The sequence below is a fragment of the Hibiscus syriacus genome, unplaced genomic scaffold (assembly GCF_006381635.1).
Source record: "Hibiscus syriacus cultivar Baekdansim isolate YM2019G1 unplaced genomic scaffold, ASM638163v2 tig00110895_pilon, whole genome shotgun sequence".
Lineage (NCBI taxonomy): Eukaryota > Viridiplantae > Streptophyta > Magnoliopsida > Malvales > Malvaceae > Hibiscus > Hibiscus syriacus.
This window is the reverse complement of record NW_024062903.1, coordinates 1225982-1246155: the sequence shown is the minus strand read 5'-3', so window position 1 is coordinate 1246155 and position 20174 is coordinate 1225982. Positions and strand designations below refer to the sequence as shown.

The 20174-nt window shown below is 35.1% G+C and overlaps 1 protein-coding gene and 1 pseudogene across 1 annotated transcript; one reads left to right on the top strand and one right to left on the bottom strand.

The window, feature by feature from the left end:
* Window positions 1-267: 267 nt before the first annotated feature.
* LOC120145863 lies at window positions 268-3443 on the bottom strand. The gene is made up of 7 exons (XM_039159586.1): window positions 3088-3443; window positions 2916-3004; window positions 2679-2823; window positions 1407-1505; window positions 1173-1295; window positions 655-923; window positions 268-556 (listed from the first exon to the last, which is right to left on the bottom strand). Exons 1-7 carry the CDS (start codon window positions 3245-3247, stop codon window positions 446-448), a joined length of 996 nt encoding a protein of 331 aa, XP_039015517.1. The 5' UTR covers window positions 3248-3443; the 3' UTR covers window positions 268-445.
* A 7776-nt stretch (window positions 3444-11219) lies between these two features.
* On the top strand, window positions 11220-12499 carry LOC120145930 (annotated as a pseudogene).
* The last annotated feature ends 7675 nt before the right edge of the window (window positions 12500-20174 follow it).

The window sequence follows — 20174 nt, the reverse complement described above, 5'->3', positions numbered from 1 at the left end:
GCCATTTTTTATGAGGAAATATCTTCATTTTTACTGCATTTAAAAAGAAGATTACCATCTTCCAATAACAAACGAGCCACCCAACTACCATGCCATTTCACAGATCTCTCAGGTGCTGGTACATTTGCTACTTGTTCATAATTTAAGGTAGTTGTTGTAAATTACCTTCAGAAAGTTAATGAATTAATGTTTTAATAAAAACATTTTGTGTCAGCTTAGTGTTTTTCTTGAACCAAATTAAGATGGTCAACTAATTATTTAGGAAATCATTCAAGTGACCCCTAACAACAAAATCCATTGTTTTTACTCAATGGAATTGATTAAACTACAAAGAAAAGTCTCTTAAATTCTCATCTTGTTCCTGGTATAAAAAAAAATTGACTTCTGGTTGATCAGATGTAAATGGAGCATCCTGAAGATTCGACAGCAAGATTTCGGATTGACTTCAGATGCTTATGACACCAGATACCCAAGGAACGAAAACAGGCACATTCGGGTGGCTATTTCTATATTCTTCAGAGTATCGATCCTTAAAGTTCAAAGACGGCTTCTCTGACTGCAATTCAGTTTTTTTTTATTAGCTTTGAGTTGCAAAAAACTTCTGTTGGATGTAAATGTGCCAAGAAATGGTAACTTAATGGATTGAACACTTACGTATTTCAGCCAGCAGACCATGTGTTTGTGTTCATATTTATCTGGGGAATAGCAACCGGACTCGGACGGACAATAAACCCATATGCTGCATTTCTTTTCATCTGGCTTCGCGGATTTCGCCTGATCTAGGCAAGCCTGGCAGCAATCAGCTGCACTTTCTTGGAGGTTTGAAAGACCCCATTGAACACAATCACCATCATAATCGGTGTGAATTTCAGGATTGCATTCTGGTGGAAGAGGCCTCCCTGCTAAAATTTGTTCTTTATCTTCTGTACAAGAGAATTAGACCACATTGACAACCATTTCTAATCATAATATTAACTAATAATATGCAGGCTATTTTGACCTATGATCCTCCAATTATATGAATAAAGAAAAACTTCAAAAAAAAAAACTTGAGCATACCCTTGTTGGATCGGATACAATCCCTTTCCAACAGTCTCTCCCATGTTAGAGTAATGTAGATATTGACAACAGAAATTCATGGTTTTGATCAACAGGAGAAACTGAACAATTACCAGTATCTTCCACACCCACAGGCCTATCATTGTGTTCTTGATTCTCAATTGCAGTGGGTATCCAAAGGCCAATCTCTTCTGACAGCGCAGCCCAATCCGACTCCAAGACTTTTACTAAATTCCCTACAAAATATTATGTTTAAAGTTCTGCGACAAGTAAAAATCGTTAAAGCTTTTTATCTCGATAATTAACTAAAAGTAACAAAATATACCACCTTTCGGATTATCAGTTACCTGCTTCCTCTTGCAGAAGAGTTGAGTTCAATCCCTTTCCTCCATCGGCTAACATTTTGGCTTCTTTAAGTTTCTTGTGGCGCCAGGTTTGGACTGCTTCTGTAAACCCAAGATGAAAATCAACAAAATAACTAGCAAACATTCAACAAGAATCACAATATATTATAATGCTTGTCAAAAGGGTATCTGTAACTTCAAAAGAACAGCAAACACTTCAACGGTAACTCTAACCCAATGGTTGAAAAGGGTATCTGTTACCATTAAGGAGTCTAAGATATAAGTTACAAGTCAAAACCAAAAGCAGAGTATAAAAGGTTGGCCCTTTATAGGCCAAAATAAATGGAAGAAAAGTGCATCTACAAGTGACTCTCCAAAAGCATCAAGAACAACCATGCAAAGATTCTGCTACGTAATGATTATATCTATAGTTAGACCTTGGTTTTTTAAAGTTAGTGGTAGTTAGAAAAAAAACATGCAAGCAAAAAACCATTGTTTTTCTTTAACAAGTTTTGGTTAGAAATATATCCTCCTAACCGGAATGTTGAAACTTTTATTCAATCAAGAATCTCAAAGTATCATACACTTTTTCAGTGATTGAAAATATATGAATTGAGAATTAGAGAATAGCCGTAAACTCAAGCAACTTAAACATAGAAACACTAGAGAATTGATCTATCCCATTTATGGCTATTGATTGCATTATAAAGTGCATCCAGTCCTAGCCTATCGGATGAAGTAGATCAATATATTATAATGCTTGGAGAAATGAAAAAGGAGGCGAAAGCAGCCAAAATTAAACAACATGAATCCTAGAGCTTATGCATAGTTAAGCACTTAACTCTCCTATTTTTATTAATTCCTTTTGAAGTACTCTGCTTATGAGAACATCAAAAACACACATCAAGGATGACAGGAACAATGTTTCAAAATGGGTTTCTTTATAATTATCAGAAATTCACGTTTGCCTTTGCAAAGATCAAGAATGTGATCACTAAGAATCTTATGTTCCAGTAGTCATACTCTAAGTACCCAAAAACAAAAGAATTCAAACCTATATTGTCTGCACTAAAATTGCAATGTCTTTATTGCATTTAATATACAACCCACTCATGCTAAACATAAATGCTCAATCCATGTATAAATATACCACAATAGAACACTTGTTATCAAATAAGAATGAACAGAAACACAGCACCATGTTCACTTTAAACAGTAAGATAAATTACCAAAACAGTGAGAAAAAATGAAAAGAATATTAAGGCGGACAACGACCTTGCTGCTCGCTGGCAGTAGCATTTGGTCTCAAGTTTCTCAATCTTTGCAGTATCTCCTCGGTTATCTTATTCTTAACTGCTTGTGGCAGCTTAGCTACAGGCATTGATTCTCCACCCCAAAGTTCAGGCTTTAATCGCTTTACCTTTATTTACAGATATCAACATTCAATACTACCACAACAAACAGAGGGAAAATTAAAAACAAAAAGGAACAAACAATAGCATAATTGCATACCAATTTAATAAGCTCTATAGGTTCATTGGCTCTTCGAATCCTAAGTGATTTTTCCATTTTCCTTATATGATCTGGTGTAAGTTTTACAACTACAGAATATAAAATATAAAATAAAAACACAAATCAAGAGAAAAATTCCAAAAAAATGAAGGCAAAGCTTAGAGAAACTCACCGCCATCATCTTTGTTGGAATAAATGTAGAGAGAAGAATAGAGAGAATGAAGACAATAGAGAACAATAACGATGTTAAAGGAGAAAACGATCAGAGTGATTCTTTTATACGAACACTGACCCGGACCACCCCAATTCAGTCCTCTTCCTTCTCTAGCCATCTCCTACCTCCTTAGCCCACCGCTTCATCCCACCATATTCTTTTTCTTCCCCACAAACAAATGGATCAAATAGGTTTCACCAGATCCTAGTATTAAACCGAAATTCACTTTTATTCTATGATTTTTCCAATCCACGTAAAAATGGAGGGAGTAACCGCTCCAGTGCACTGTTGTTCCGGACCTTCTGGTTTTTCCCTTTTCTCTGTACTATTACCTAGGCATATCGCAACACTTATTTTGCCTGGTATTTCAATTTATTTTGTTTAGGATCACTATTTGGTGTAAATACAACTTAGGTCCCTGTTATTATTGAAAAATACGAAATTCATGTCTCTAAAAATTATAGGTTTAATATCTTATTTGCCTCACATTACTACATCTGCATCTGAGTCACCAGTAGGGATAGGCATGGGTCGGGTTTGGTCGGATTTTTGGTCTACCTGATCTGACCCGAAAATAATGACTCATCCACTCAAAACCCGATCTGACCCGTATAATATATACCCTCCACCCGACCCGAATCCGACTCGATTTTTTTAAATAAAATCCGAACCCAACCCGACTCGAAATAATAAAAAAAATATTATTTTTATTCAATAAAAACATTGATTTAATTGAAAAAAATAATATGTAAAGTGTATTATTATAATTATTCCTAAATATATAAGGTAAAATTATATTTTTTCTGGACTGGGTCAGGTCGAGTATTTTTACCCTAAACTCGAATTCAACTTGATCCGATCGGGTCGGGTAGGAAACCGTCGGGTTCGGGTCCCATGCCCATCCCTAGTCACCAATTTGGTGCATATACAATTCTTTTACCGATTTACCCCTTTACTATTATTCTGCATACTCGTTTTCGTATGGCATTTTTTGGGAGAATATAAAGAAAAATAATTTAATTTAAGGCGGAAGATAGGTGCGACCGAAAAATTTTATAAAAATCATAACATTTTTTATTAGACGTAATTTAAAATATTAAATTTTAAAATATTTTCGATTAAAAATATTTTTTATAATATTTTTGGTTGACATTCGAAAATGTTACATTCTGTATAACATTTTCAGTTGACAATAAAAAAGTTTACATTTTTTTATAACATTTTCAGTTCAACTGAGAATATTTGAAAGTTGGCATTTTATGTGACGTCCAACTAAAAATATTTTGATTTTTATATCATTTTTCATCGCTCTCATTTGTTGTCGTTCTTTACCATAAAATAGACGGTCATATGATAGAACTATCTACATTTAACAAAATGAAATGATACCATGTATATTAAAAAATAAAAGGAAACTAAACATCGTTAAAATTAGATAATTTAAATAAAACAAAAGATACAAAAATCCTATAAATACTTGAAAATTCAAATTTTATTAATTTCAGTCTAAAAATTTGAGCATAATTATAATTTTAGAAACAAATATAAATTCAAAACATAATTTTTAATTATTTATGATTTTTAATTATTTTTATATATTTTCAAGAATTCTCAAACTTTTATTATCCCTGATCAGATTAAGTTGTACTTTTTAAATAAAAAATGGTGACAAGTTAAATGACATGATGCCATTTTCTTTTGTAACATATAGGAGATGAGTATAAATGTTAGTTCGAATAATCAGCCCAAATTGTTAGAAGAGAATAAATTAATTATTGAAAATTTGATATAAACTTGAGAGAAAAATATAAAAAATAGATATAATGATTTTAGGAAGACCTCAATTCTCAATTAATCTATTTCATTTTTGGTCTATAAATTACCAAGAATCAAACCTGATACATAACTTAAGTGACACCTGTTGAGATATAACTCTAACTGTAATGTAACAAAGAGATAAAGGAGAAGATAGAAGAAATTTCTGTATTGCATTTCAATAATCTTGCATACACGATAGGAGGTTAACCAGCTCATTTATACTAGCTGATTAACAACGCCAGCTAACAACTTCTTTAACTAACTAGCAACAGCTTCTTTAACTAACTAGCAACAACACTCTTAACAACTTTAGTTACAACTAACTCTTCACTAACATTTATACACTAACATTCCTCATACAATTCACATTTCCAGCCTTGGCTTTTGATGAACATTCTTCATGCAATTCATATACACTAACATTCTCCTTGTGATTCACAGTTTCAGCTTCATCATCATCACTCAAACTTTGGGAAAAGCTGGTTAGCAAAGCAAACCCATCCTTAAGAGTCTGAGTGACCAACAGTTTCTGCCAATGACGGATAAACATCGGGGCAGATAGTGACTTAGTGAGAGCATCAACAACCTGCTCATATGCTAGAACCTCTTGTACCTGTAAGCGGCCAACTGCTACAATTTCTCGAACAAAGAATAAATCCAACTCAACATGTTTGAATTTTGAATGGAGAATTGGATTAGAACATACAACAACCGTGCTTGTATTGTCACACCAAAGGGTTGGTTTGCCATGAAGTGAGCACTGCAACTCCTTGAACAAAGACATAAGCCACATGATTTCTGAAGCAGCTGCGGCAACACTGCGATATGTTGCTTCAGCAGTGGATCGAGCAACCACCTGCTGTTTGCGAGAACTCCAGGACACTAGATTGCCACCAAAATAGATGCAGTATCCTGATGTAGATCGTCTGTCAACCACATCAGCCCCCCAATTCGCATCAACAAAGCCCACCAATGATAGTCGAGACGAGGATGAAAACCTCAGACCATAGTCTGATGTGCCTTGTAAGTAACGTAGAATTCTTTTGACTGCCTGGAAATGTGAGTCTCTAGGAGCCTGCATGAACTGACAGACATGATTAACAGCGTAGGCAATGTCTGGCCTAGTGATCACCACATATTGGAGAGCACCAAAAATACTTCTGTAGTTAGCTACTTCATCAAGAAGTGTTCCGTTGACTGCAGAGAGTTTGCACTGAGTTATCATGGGAGTAGGAAGCTCCTTAGCTGTTGCAAATCCACTCCTTTGTAACAAATCAAGCACATACTTTTGTTGGTTCAATACTAAACCATTCGAGTCATAGTGGACTTCGATGCCCAGGAAGAACTTAAGGAGTCCAAGATCTTTCAAGGCAAACTTTGCATGAATCTTGTTTATAACAGTTTGTACTTCACTCACACAACTTCCTGTTAAAATAATATCATCTACATAGACCAGTAGATAAATCATACCAGCACTGGTTCTGCAAACGAACAAGGAAGCATCTGATCTTGATACATCAAAACCTTCTGAGATCAAGTACCCTTTGAGCCACGAGACGAGCTTTGTAGCGTGCAATGGAGCCATCGGCGTTTCTTTTAATTTTAAAAAGCCATTTACAACTCATAGCTCGCCTACCCTTAGGAAGAGGGACCAATGTCCAGGTTTCATTGCGAGTCAAGGCATCGAATTCAGCCTGTGCAACAGCCTTCCAATGGGGGTAAAGAAGTGCCTTATAAATTGTTGTAGGTTCCTTATCACTCAAGGACACATTTAACACCTTGGGTTTTCGTATTCCATTCTTACTACGTGTAACCATAGGATGAATGTTTTGACCAGGGGCAGTCTGATCAATATGAGTGGGTGGCATGATGTCACGCGAAGAACATGCTTCAACACCAGAACGTTGTATATGACCAGTATCTTCAGCCCCACTCCCAGGTGGTGATTCTTCAGCAACACTCCCAGGTGGTGTAGAGTGTATAAGAACATCTGTTGAGTCAGTAGAAACTTGCGCCTCATGAGACATTCCACCAGCAGACGAAGACGTTGTTTTATGCGTATCAACCGAGTCCACAATAACCTGTTCCACAGGTAACAACAAATCATTAGTAGATGGAGAATTTACAGTATGCGGGGTGATGCCCTCGTTCACTCCACTCGGTCCAAAGACTAAAGTTGTAACAACAGGAAGAAACCCATTAGAGACCGCTGAAGAACACAAATTATTTTTCGAGAAGTTGCCCATTTGTTGAAAAGGAAAGACATGTTCATTGAACACAACATGTCAAGAGATGATCATCCTCCCATCATCATCCAAACATCGATAGCCTTTATGAGACGGGCTATATCCTAGAAAAGTACATTGCCTTGACCTGAATTCCAACTTGTGGTGATTGGCATACCTCATGCACGGGAAGCACGAACACACGCAGAAAATCATATTCTGGCACCTTGTGATACAATATCTCAAATGGAGATTTTTCATCTAACACTTGAGTGGGCAACCTATTGATAAGATGGACTACAGACACAAACGCATAACTCCAAAATTTTAGGGGTAGAGATGCTTGAGCAAGCATGGTTAATCCCATTTCAATAATGTGTTTGTGTTTACGCTCAGCTCGACCATTTTGCTTAGAGGTGCATGGGCATGAGATTCGATGTTCAACACCATTTTGCTGCAGCCATCCCTTAAGCGGTTGATATTCTCCACCACCATCTGTTTGTAAAATTTTAATTTTGCAGCCGAACTATACCTCAATTAGCTTACAGAAGTTAATAAAACATGATTGTACCTCAGACTTTCTTTTAAGCAAATAAAGCCAGGTGTATCTGCTTGCGATATCAACAAAGGAAATATAAAATGAAAAACCATCTAATGAATTACAAGGAGTAAGACCCCAAACATCTGAAACAACTAAGTGAAAAGGTTCATTATATTGCGAGGTAGAAGTATAAAACGGAAGTTTGTGAGCCTTCCCTTGCATACAAGCAACACACACATGTTTCATCTTATTCTTATGAAATGAAACATTACAATGCTTCATAACAGACTTCACTACTTCGCTGGAAGCATGACCAAGGCGTCGATGCCACAGATCCATGGGATCTGAAGCCATGGAAACATGATTTAACTGAGCATTCGAGCACGTCTCAGCACAAGGGAGTAGTTGATAAAGTCCCTCATCCGTGAGCCTCCCTCGGAGAAGAACCTGCCGTGTTTGAGCATCCTTCACAAAACACTCATATGGGTGAAATTCAAGAAAAACACTGTTATCACGTGTAAACTGTGAAACAGAAATCAGCTTCTTCTTGATGTTAGGAACATGTAACATGTTTCGCAAAAGTAAGGGTTTTAGATTATAATATAAAGAACTTTTCCCCATATGTGCAATTTTAATGCCATCGCCATTGCCCATGTGCAAGTCATTGTCACCCATGTACACCATACCTGAGTGGAAAACGGATGGATCATTAGTTACATGGTGAGTTGCACCAGTGTCAGGATACCAAACAGCATCATTCGTGGACTTCAAAGGAGGTTGGACACCTGAGGATGGAATCATCGAAACAAAGGCTGCAGGTGTTGAGGGTGTCAATAACGGATTCTGGCTCACTACAGAAGGGTTTGAACCATCATTAGGAGAACCAACTGCGAACCCAGAAGATGGATAGTAACAAAGGCTGTTAGGGAACAAAATAAGGCACCAAAAGCTATCGAACTGAGTGGATACAAATACGGGGAAGGGGCATGAACAAGACCAGGATATGTTATCGTGTTCACTGTATGATTATATCCCCTTGCAGAAGGTTGATGTTGATCAATACCTGAACCATTTGGTCGTTTTGAATAACTCCCAGCTGATGTACTAGAGTCACCAACCCTAATGTAATCACGATCAAACCGATGGTAACACTTCTGGACAACATGCCCAAACTTTCCACATAATTGACATTGTATCATGTTGGTGTTATAACTTCGTCCACGACCTCGTCCTCGATAACCACCTCCCTGCTGATCACGCACTTGAGAGGAATGATCATCAATAGAATCTTTAACATTCGGTTCACCATCAGGCTTTAACTGAACCACATTGGCCGAGAGTCCATCGCCTAAGAACATCTTCTGTCGAGCCTCACAATCAAGCAGCATTTCTGTGAGAGTGTCCAATGATACCTCTTCCCTGGAAGCTATAGCAATAACGGATTCAAACTCCATAGTTAGGCATGCTAAAATGACACTAACATGTTCTTGCTCAGTCACAAGACTTCCAGAAGCATTTAGTAAATCACACACAGCTTTGACTTTTGCTAAAAACTCATGAATAAACAGACCAGACTTCTTTTGTGAATGCAAAGTGTGGCGAAGCGAGGAGATTTTCGCACTAGATCGAGCACCAAATAAACGTGTCACATCATTCAAAATAGCAGCTGCAGAGGTAAGACCAGTGAGGTGGGGCAGAATCTGCATGCTTACAGTAGTTAACAACCAGGAGGCAAGCAACTTATCTTGTTGCCTGAAAGCCAAGAATTCTGGATTTTCCTCGATTTGCCCAGCATCATTGGTAACAAATTCACTTGGAATAACTATATTAGGCGAAATAAACTTCAACAAACCATAACCATCAACGATTAACGACACTTGATGTTTCCATAACAAATACGTATTTTCAGTGAGTTTAACCGTATCATGTTTGGGTATATGCTGAATGGGACTTACACGAGTAGCAGTACAGCTCGTAGGGGAATTAATCTAAGAACCATTCTCGTCACGAGTCGGATCAGCCATAAGATCAACTATATTGGGCAAGAACACAGATCTGAACTTCAAGAAACACGTACCAGATCAAGAAGTAAAGAACGATGAAGCAATGAAGGCAGACGACAAGCACTTGAGTTTCATGAATGGCAGCAGGAAGCCACACCACAGCAGCACCAGGAATTAGCGACTGATACCATGTTGAGATAAAACTCTAACTGTAATGTAACAAAGAGATAAAGGAGAAGATAGAAGAAATTTTTGTATTGCATTTCAATAATCTTGCATACACGATAGGAGGTTAACCAGCTCATTTATACTAGCTGATTAACAATGCCAGCTAACAACTTCTTTAACTAACTAGCAACCACTTCTTTAACTAACTAGCAACAACACTCTTAACAACTTTACTTACAACTAACTCTTCACTAACATTTATACACTAACAACATCAAACTGCTTACCACTTGAATCAACTCTGTTGGTTTTGGATCTATGTCTTTAAAAGAAGAACAACCCAGTTTTATAGTCATGGAGATGCAAGAATATGATTTTTACAATTACATTCCATCCAATTCCTCCGACTGTTGTGCCTAAATTTTGATGGTTTTTAATCTAAATTTCTTTTGATTCTCGGTTTCATGTCATTTAATAATATTAATTATCATTAAAATAAAAATATATTAATAATTTCATAATTAAATTGATATCAAGTTAATATATAACACTAATTTTGAAATCGGTCTATAGATAGTAATTATAATTTTAATTTACAACACATAATTATTCGAACTCAAGACTTTAAAAAAAATATTTCATTTAACTAATGAGTGTACTTGATGAATTCAATAATTATGATTTTTAAAAGATAAGTAGTTGAGAAAGTGAGAATTTTTTAAAGATAACATATGGATAATTCTTGGTTGAAAATAACGTAGGAAAAGGTAAATGACATAATTACTTCTAAAATATTTATTTTAAGAAAGACATCTTTAATACTTTCTTAATTGAGTTAGTATTAATTCATGACATAAGTTTAATTAAAAATAGTATATTAGATGAATTTAGTGTTAACTCGTAGGGGTAAATGAACAGAGTGTTCGATTAATTGTTCGTGAACCGTTCGTATAACGTCCGTTTATGTTTGTTTGTTTGTTTGTTAAGCTAAATAAACGAACATAAACAAAAAAAAATTATGTTCATCTAATAAACGAACGAACACGAACATATGTGTGTTCAGTTCGTTTATGTTCACAAACAATCTCTTCTATGAACTCGTTTATCAACTTGTTTACCAGATTTTCCTTTTTTTTATTTTTTTTATATTTTAAATATTGGTGAAGATAATAATTAAATATAACACGTGATAAAAGTTGCATTTTAAACTATGAATTTTCAGGAGTTTAAGTACTGGTGGCGTAATTTTATCATTTTTCTTTAGTTTGTTCATGAACACGTTCTTGAACATATAAACGAACACGTTCGCGAACATTAAATAAACTCTAAACAAACATGTTCATGAACACGTTAGTGAACATATAAACGAACACTTTCGCGAACATGAAACAAACGCTAAACAAACATGTTCATTAACACGTTCGTGAACATATAAACGAACACGTTCGTAGACATTAAATGAACAAACACGAACACTTTTAAAAATAAATAAACGAACATGAACACGATATTGAAAATTTAAACGAACATGAACCGAACACGAACACATTCAAAAATAAATAAATTAACACAAACATAACCTTGTTCGTTTAAGCTTAGTTCATTTAGACCCTTACTAATTCGTATTATCAATAGAGTCAAATAATTTTAAAATAAAAGAGAGAAATTATTTACTTTTAAAACAATTGAGTAGATATGTTTTTAGTTAAAGATAAGTTATTTGGTAGTTTAGTTAAGATTTTTGCTTTTCAAGAATCTAATTAAAACCCCATACTCCCATTCTTTCACACAACAAAATTTAAGAATTTATCTTCTGTTTGAAGGTAGCTTTAGTATCAATCATGAATACTTACCATCATCAACATGAAGAAGAAGATAAAGGAAAAGAAGGGAAGTTAAAAGAGGAAACAAAAAAAGGCTCATCACCTCGACCTCCCCTTCTCATGAATTCTCCTTCACAATCTCTCTCCATTCATCTTCCGATCATAAAACCATCGCCGTCGATTTGTCTCCGGCCGATGACATATTCTTCCATGGATACTTGCTTCCCCTTCATGTCCTTTCTCACCCCCCCCGTCTCCCCACGATTATCAACGAGTTCATCGGACGGCTTCAACATTCCCGGAAGAGACTTATTCGATGATCTCAAGTCTGTAAAACAACCCATCAGAAAAAGAAACGGCAATGTCCAGAAACATGAAGTAAAAGTGAAAAACAAGTCAAAGTCTTTCCATTTGTTCGGTTTAAAAAGATAGCAGAAAGGGGTTAGAGAAACAGAAGAGCAAGAGAATCACAAGAAGAAGATGAGATTCGATGTGTTAAAGAGGTACACGAGATTGATTAGGCCATTGTTGTTCTTCAGAAGAAAGAGGCAAGCTTGCTCATTTTCAGGTAATTTGAGGAACAAAAAAACAGAGTTGAGAGGAAGGAGATGAGGATACTATTATTCAGCTCCTCCTTCAATGAGAACATCACCTTCAAATAGTGGACTTCTTGCTGCAGCCAAAGGGTATCCTTCTTCAACCAGTGAGAGCACCATGGAAGAGCTGCAGGCAGCGATTCAATCTGCAATCGCTCATTGCAAAAACTCCATTAAAGGGGGAGACGAACTTTAATGCTAGGCCTAGTTTTTCTTTTTCTTTTTCAATTTCAATTAACTTTTGTCACTTATATTATTGCTTTACTAAATTGAAGATCGCTTTAATAAATTTTATTCCTTTCAGCATTTTCCCACGAATCAAACAGTCTTTATAAGATCCCACATGCAAAAATTGTTGGAAGTCAAACATAACATTCATGGAATTGTGTAGAAAGCTTAGGTGATCCCAAAAAAAATTATAAAATTGCAGCAATGATGAAATTACAATATGCTTAATTATTAAGCAAAATTCAAGGCGGCATGTGGACATGGACTATCCACTTGGAGAATTAAAATGAAGGCAACGTTGATAGCAAAGCTTACATGTGATACTTATCATTTGCTTAATTATTAAGGAGTTATAATGCGGCAAGTCTTAGGCGGTTTTAATACACTATATATATATATATGTGTGTGCTTGTTAGTTTTTAGAGTAATACAATGTAAGGAAAAAATATGAGTGAAAGCTTAGAAAAGTTAGAGAGAATTTGAGAGAGCTTAGAATAACGAGGTTATGTTTGTAAACTAGTCGCTGCTAGTGTTATAGTTTTGTAATATTGGGGTAACGTCATTGTAACGTATTTTGTTTCGTATCAATAAAAGTTCGAGAGTTATAAATTATCGAGTGCCCATCTATGCTTCCAACAAGTGGCCTCAGAGCTTAGTTCGAGTTCAACGTGGTGGAGAAGATGGCCAACATGAGTCAACCACAAATCCTGAGATTGACAAAGACGAATTATGGCAATTGGAGCATTCAAATGAAGACATTACTAGGCTCCCAAGATTGTTGGGATATCATCGAGGATGGTTACACCGAGCCTGAAAATGCAGCAGCTAAAGCAGCCCTGGCCAATGAAGAAAAGAAGGTATTGAATGAATCTCCAAAAAAAGATAAAAAAGCGTTGTTCTTTATTTTTCAAGGAGTAGACGAATCTATCTTTGAAAAAAATTCTGATGCGAAGACCACAAAACAAGCGTGGGAGATTTTGCAAAAATCTCTACAAAGTGTCGAAAAAGCACAGAAGGTACGCTTACAAACTCTCAGAGCTGAGTTTGAGATGTTAAAAATGAAAAATACAGAAACCATAGATGATTATATTAGCCGTGTGAAAGCGGTCGTGAATGAAATGAAAAGAAATGATGAATCATTCGACGATATTAGAGTGATGGAAAAAATTTTGCGTTCATTGACAAGAAAATTCGATTACATGGTTGTGAAAATCGAAGAATCAAAAGATTTATCTCAAATATCAATTGATGAGCTTGTGGGTTCACTTCAAGCCCATGAGCAGAAAATGAAACAAAATGAAGATTCTGAAAATTAGGAGCAACCTCTACAAAGCAAGATGAATATCAACGAAGGAGAAGCTAGCAGCAGCTACACACGAGGTCGAGGAAATCGTGGTGGTTATCGTGGGAGATACAGAGGAGGAAGAGGAACTCGTGGACGTGGTAGTCGATCATATGATACCGATCAAATAAGTGAAAATAATCCAACATCAGGCCGTGGACGAGGATTCAGAGGCCGAGGTAGATGCAAATATCAGCAAGGAAATAAATCTCAGGTACAATGTTATAATTGCAATAAGTATGGTCATTATAGTTATGAGTGTAGATCTGCTCCTAAACAAGAAGAAAGAAATAACGTAACAGCAGCTGAAGAAGAAAAAATTGAAAAATCTCGTGTATTCCTCACTTATAATGGAAATGAAGATGTAACACCCCAACCCGTACCCGACCCGGATACGAGTCCGAGGTGTCACATTGACTTTTCAAACTTTGACTCTTGACAAAATTCAAAGAAAATTTAAAACTTTCCTTAGAGTAAAAGCAGTTTAGTTACATAATTTTACCACAATAACCAAAATCGATCAGAGCATATTTAACTCAATCAATTAGTACATGCCAACTATATTCAAAATAACAAAAATCATTTAACTCATCTATTTTCTGATATAAAATCTTGTAAGGGAGATGCTGACCTGTATTGCTCCTCACAGCTTCCATATTCACTTTCTGTAACATGCGTGTGAAATACTCACACGCTAAGTCGATGACTTAGTGAGGCATAAAGAAAAATACATCTAATGGAATTCATACCCACTAATCATGCATGACTGTTTTATGCTATCAAATTATACAACTCATTTACATATACATCAACATATATTCATGTATATTATGTAACAGATACCATAACCCCTATCACACATATATCATATCATGCACACATCATATCACACATCATATACATATATCACATAGCATCTCATATCACCATGATATATATGCACTTCTACCATGTCACGAGAAATACACATATCATTATATCAAACTATGTTCTCTTTTCAAAGCCCATGTACACATGTGAGAACTATAGATATGTGAGTCTATAGAGGTTGTGCACTATGTTGTCACCACAGCTCGTATAATTGCACCGAAGTGCCACGTAGAATTGCACCGGAGTGTCGCGTAGAATTGCACCGTAGTGCCATATAATAATGTCCATAAGGACCACATATCATTCCTTAAGAATCATATACATATACTAGGGATCAAGTATGTGTCTCACCAGACTTCACACATGTTCCAAAGAATATATATATGTCCCGAATGACCACATATCATTCCTTAAGAATCATATACATATGCCAAGGATCAAGTATGTGTCTCACCAGACTTCACACATGTTCCAAAGAATACATATATGTCCCGAAGGACCCCATATCATTCCTTAAGAATCATATACATATGCCAAGGATCAAGTATGTGTCTCACCAGACTTCACACATGTTCCAAAGAATACATATATGTCCCGAAGGACCACATAGACCCTCGACTCTTGGCATGCCAACTATACCCCTAGCTCTCAAGACACATAACATGGGCATTTTCTTTTATACTTATCATTTCACATAACACATAGTTCAATTACTCATAGAACATTTTCATATGAGTCACATTTACATGTCACATATCTTATATACTTTCTCGCGTAGTTACACAGATCCATGTCATATACCATATATCCCAAAGTGCATATAATCACATATATCATATCATATAGCTTAGATCATTTCTCAGATATTCATATAAACATACATATCATATCTTGTTCATATATGATCATATATGCTTCATATAACACATAGAAACACCTAGAACACTTTCTCATAGCTTATATTAATTTTCAGAGTCCTTTCATATTACCTGACGACATATATCATATAGATATATAATAACTGATATCATATTATCTACCTTATGCTCCATTTCTTTGTATTCCCTTTTTTATATCATCATACATTTATATATTCTTATATGTCCTATCAATATCCTATAAACTTACTCATATTCTCATATATCATATTTCAATATAATTTGTATAGTAATAATCTATAATTGTATCATATAATGATTTTACCCAAGTACTCCTTTATAAAGTTTATATTACATGTTCAATTAGTCTCATGCTATCTTATAAATAATTTCCACTTATTTTATATCATTTTCCTTTTCCACTCACATAAACCATCTATTTATTTAGTTCAATTTCTCATGACTTCCACAATACTCTTTAATAAAACTTTGTAGCTCTTCATTATAATACATAAACCATAGTTTCCTTTAATTTATCAATCTTCCCTATATAACTTATGTATCCTTATTTATGCCCTCGAATTCATACTATTCTCTTAGAGTCTCCTAACATTTCTCGTATAATCACTTATACCATATCATATAACTTATACTTGATTATCTTATTCTCTCATGTTCATTTCATTTCTTATGACTCTATCCTATAACTTATTCCATGTTCTTCCATTATTACATAATAAAGTCTTACATAAATCATATAGCATATACAAAGCATATCATTATCTTTCGTCATGCATACATACAATCAATGTAATACAGATAATCACATATAATTATAACCACACATAATTATGTCCATGACTTCATGCATATTACTCTAGGAAATAGACTCATCGCAAGTCTTATTTCCATTAAACACTACATATCACTAGTATGCACTCACCTTGGCCTCACTAGTCAATTCCAATCTCTTATCTTTCCCTTGATCGATCTTACTTGCCAAATGTTTCGGAATTGCTTTATGCGCAGAATCTACATAAATGTACATTTTGAGGCAATCATTAGATACCTACACCTTGTAGTTAGATACTAGCAACTTAAACGAACTTATTAAACCAATATTCACATTTTTTCTTTAGGGGGTATCGATTCCCTACTGGGGGTATCGATACCCTCATGACATTCTGGAGCTCAGTCGTTTCAGAGGGTATCGGTACCCCTTTGAATGGGTACTGATTCCCCCTAACTCAGAAATCATTTTTCAGCACGAAAATTACTTTATTTCCTCTCAAACACTTCATATACCATCCCCTTTCTTATTCTTAACTTACATATACATGCTTAAACTCATTACTACTCATTCAATACATCTTTAACTTCAAAATCTAATTCTCTACATAGAATTCAAGAATCACACTAATTTTTCTTCTTGTTCTAAATTCAATTTCATCACTTAATATCTCTTAATTCAACCATTGACAAGTCAAATTTATCTTCCAATTTGAGTAAAGAACTCTGTTCCAGAATTTCATTCAAAAACTCTTAATCTTTAATCTCTCCTAATTCCACCATCCTTTGTTTTTAAGATGATTTAAGCTTTCCTTAAGCTTAATTATCATCCAATAATCATAACCAAACCTTTAGTTGAACAAATAATCAACTAATGAAGAAACTTACCTTTGCTTATGGCTTCACGGTGGAAAAGAAGAGAATGAATAAGAGAAGTCTGGAACTCTCTCATATTTCCCACGTTTATAATACTCAAAAAGGAAGATAAAAAAAATCTTTCCTATGAAAAGACCATTTTGCCCCTTTAGTTCATCCATCTTTGCTATTTAATCCAATATTAAAATTCTTTACTTAAATCCCAAGACTTTTAAATTTCATTTCTAAATTAAACACAACTTTTAAAATTTGCAATTTAGTCACTGACCCTGATTTGGGATGTTACAGAAGAATTCAAGAAAAATATTTGGTATCTTGATAATTATGCCAGTAACCATATGTGTGGACAAAAGGAACTGTTTGTGAAATTAGATGAAACAGTCCATGGGCGAGTAACTTTCGGAGATGACTCGCACGTAGAACTAAAAGGAAAAGGCGAAGTCATGATTACTAAGAAAAATGAAGAAAAGAAATACATTTCAGATGTTTATTATGTACCTGCTTTGAAAAGCAATATCATCAGTCTCGATCAACTCCTGAAAAAATGATATGAAGTGCAGATGAAGAATCACTCGCTTACCATCAAAAATAAAGAAGGAGAATTGATAGCTCAAGCTGATATGACTCGAAATCGTCTCTTTACAATTGATATCGAGTCGGGAGAAGTCAAGTGCATGAAGACTGTGATCAAAGATGATTCATGGCTATGGCATCTAAGATATGGACATCTTGGATTTTCTGGTTTGAAGTTGTTATAAAAAACAAGCATGGTGAAAGGACTACCAGAGATCAACCCTCCAAATCAATTCTACGAGGCTTGCATAAAAGGAAAACAACATAGACAAAGCTTTGAAGTTGGTAGATCCTGGCGTGCCCGAAGACCGCTGGAGATAGTACACACAGATATATCCGATCCTTTTGATATACCATCGCTTGGCGATAACAAGTACTATCTAAATTTTATTGATGATTTTAGTAGAAAATGTTGGATTTATATCTTGAAAGAAAAGTCAGAAGCGCTGGAAAAATTGAAAGAATTTAAAGCAATGGCGGAAAAACAAAGCGGCCAATATTTGAAGATACTCAGATCAGATAGAGGAGGTGAATATATATCAAAGTTATTTGAAGAATTCTGTAAAGAGTATGTCATCATCCATCAGCTGATAGTCAGATACACGCCACAACAAAATGGAGTTACAGAAAGAAAGAACCGCACAATTCTTGACATGGCGAGAAGCATGATAAAAGGTAAACATCTACCAAGAAATTTATGGGCAGAAGCAGTTTGATGTGCAGTTTACCTATTGAATCGATGTCCAACAAAAAATGTGAAGTATATGACTTCAAACAAAGCATGGAGTGGACAGAAACCAGGAGTTGGACACCTGTTGGATGCATCGCATATGCCCACGTTTCTGAATAGACCAGAAAGAAGCTTGATGATAGAGGAGAAAAATGTATTTTCATTGGCTATGATGAAAGAAGAAAAGCTTACAGATTATATAATCCTTTTACCAAGAAAGTAATAATTTTAAGAGATGTCGAGTTTAATGAAGCAGAATATTGGAGATGGAGCAAAGAGGAAAAGAAAGTTGAAGGACTATTTTTTAATGAAGATAAAGATGACGATCTTATCAATCAAGATGAACAAGCTGATGATCAAGGTCCTCAACAAAATGTACCATCATCGTCAAGAAGCAGCAACATTGCTAGTAACATAATAAAAGATTCTGAAGCACCTCCCACAGAAGTTCGAAGATCCACAAGAGAGAGAAGAATACCAGAAAGGTACAACGATTATGAATTAAATAATGTTTCATTATTCAGTCTCTTTGCAAAGAGTGATCTCATAACAAATGAAGAATTGATTGGAGATGAAAAACTTAGAAAAGCTTAGAATGGAAAGTCGAGTTTGAGGGGGAGTGTTGAAAGTTAAACTCAGCATTCATGGCTTGGTGCATCGCATATGCCCTCGTTTATGAACATACCAGAAAGAAGCTTGATAACAGAGGAGAAAAATATATTTTCATTGGCTATGATGAAAGAAGAAAAGCTTACAGATTATATAATCCTATTACCAAGAAAGTAATAATTTCAAGAGATGTCGAGTTTGATGAAGCAGAATATTGGAGATGGAGCAAAGAGGAAAAGAAAGTTGAAGGACTATTTTTTAATGAAGATAAAGATGACGATCTTATCAATCAAGATGAACAAGCTGATGATCAAGGTCCTCAGCAAAATGTACCATCGTCTTCAAGCAGCATCAACATTGCTAGCAACATAATAGAAGATTCTGAAGCACCTCCCACAAAAGTTCGAAGATCCACAAGAGAGAGAAGAATACCAGAAAGGTACAACGATTATGAATTAAATAATGTTTTACTATTTAGTCTCTTTGCAAAGAGTGATCCCATAACAAATGAAGAATCGATTGGAGATGACAAACTTAGAAAAGCTTAGAATGGAAAGTCGAGTTTGAGGGGAGTGTTGAAAGTTAAACTCAACATTCATGGAATTGTGTAAAAAGCTTAGGTGGTCTCACAAAAAAATTATAAAATTGCAACAATGATGAAGTTACAATATACTTAATTATTAAGCAAAGTTCAAGGCGACACGTGGACATGGACTATCCACTTAGAGAATTAAAATTAAGGCAACGTCGATAGCAAAGCTTACAAGTGGTACTTATGATTTGATTAATTATTAAGAAGTTATAAGGCGACAAGTTTTAGGCGGTTTTAATACACTATATATATATGTGCTTGTTAGTTTTTAGAGTAATACAATGTAAGGAAAAAATATGAGTGAAAGCTAAAGAGAATTTGAGAGAACTTAGTAAAGCTTAGAATAACGAGGTTAACTAGACGTAACTAGTGTTGTAATATTAG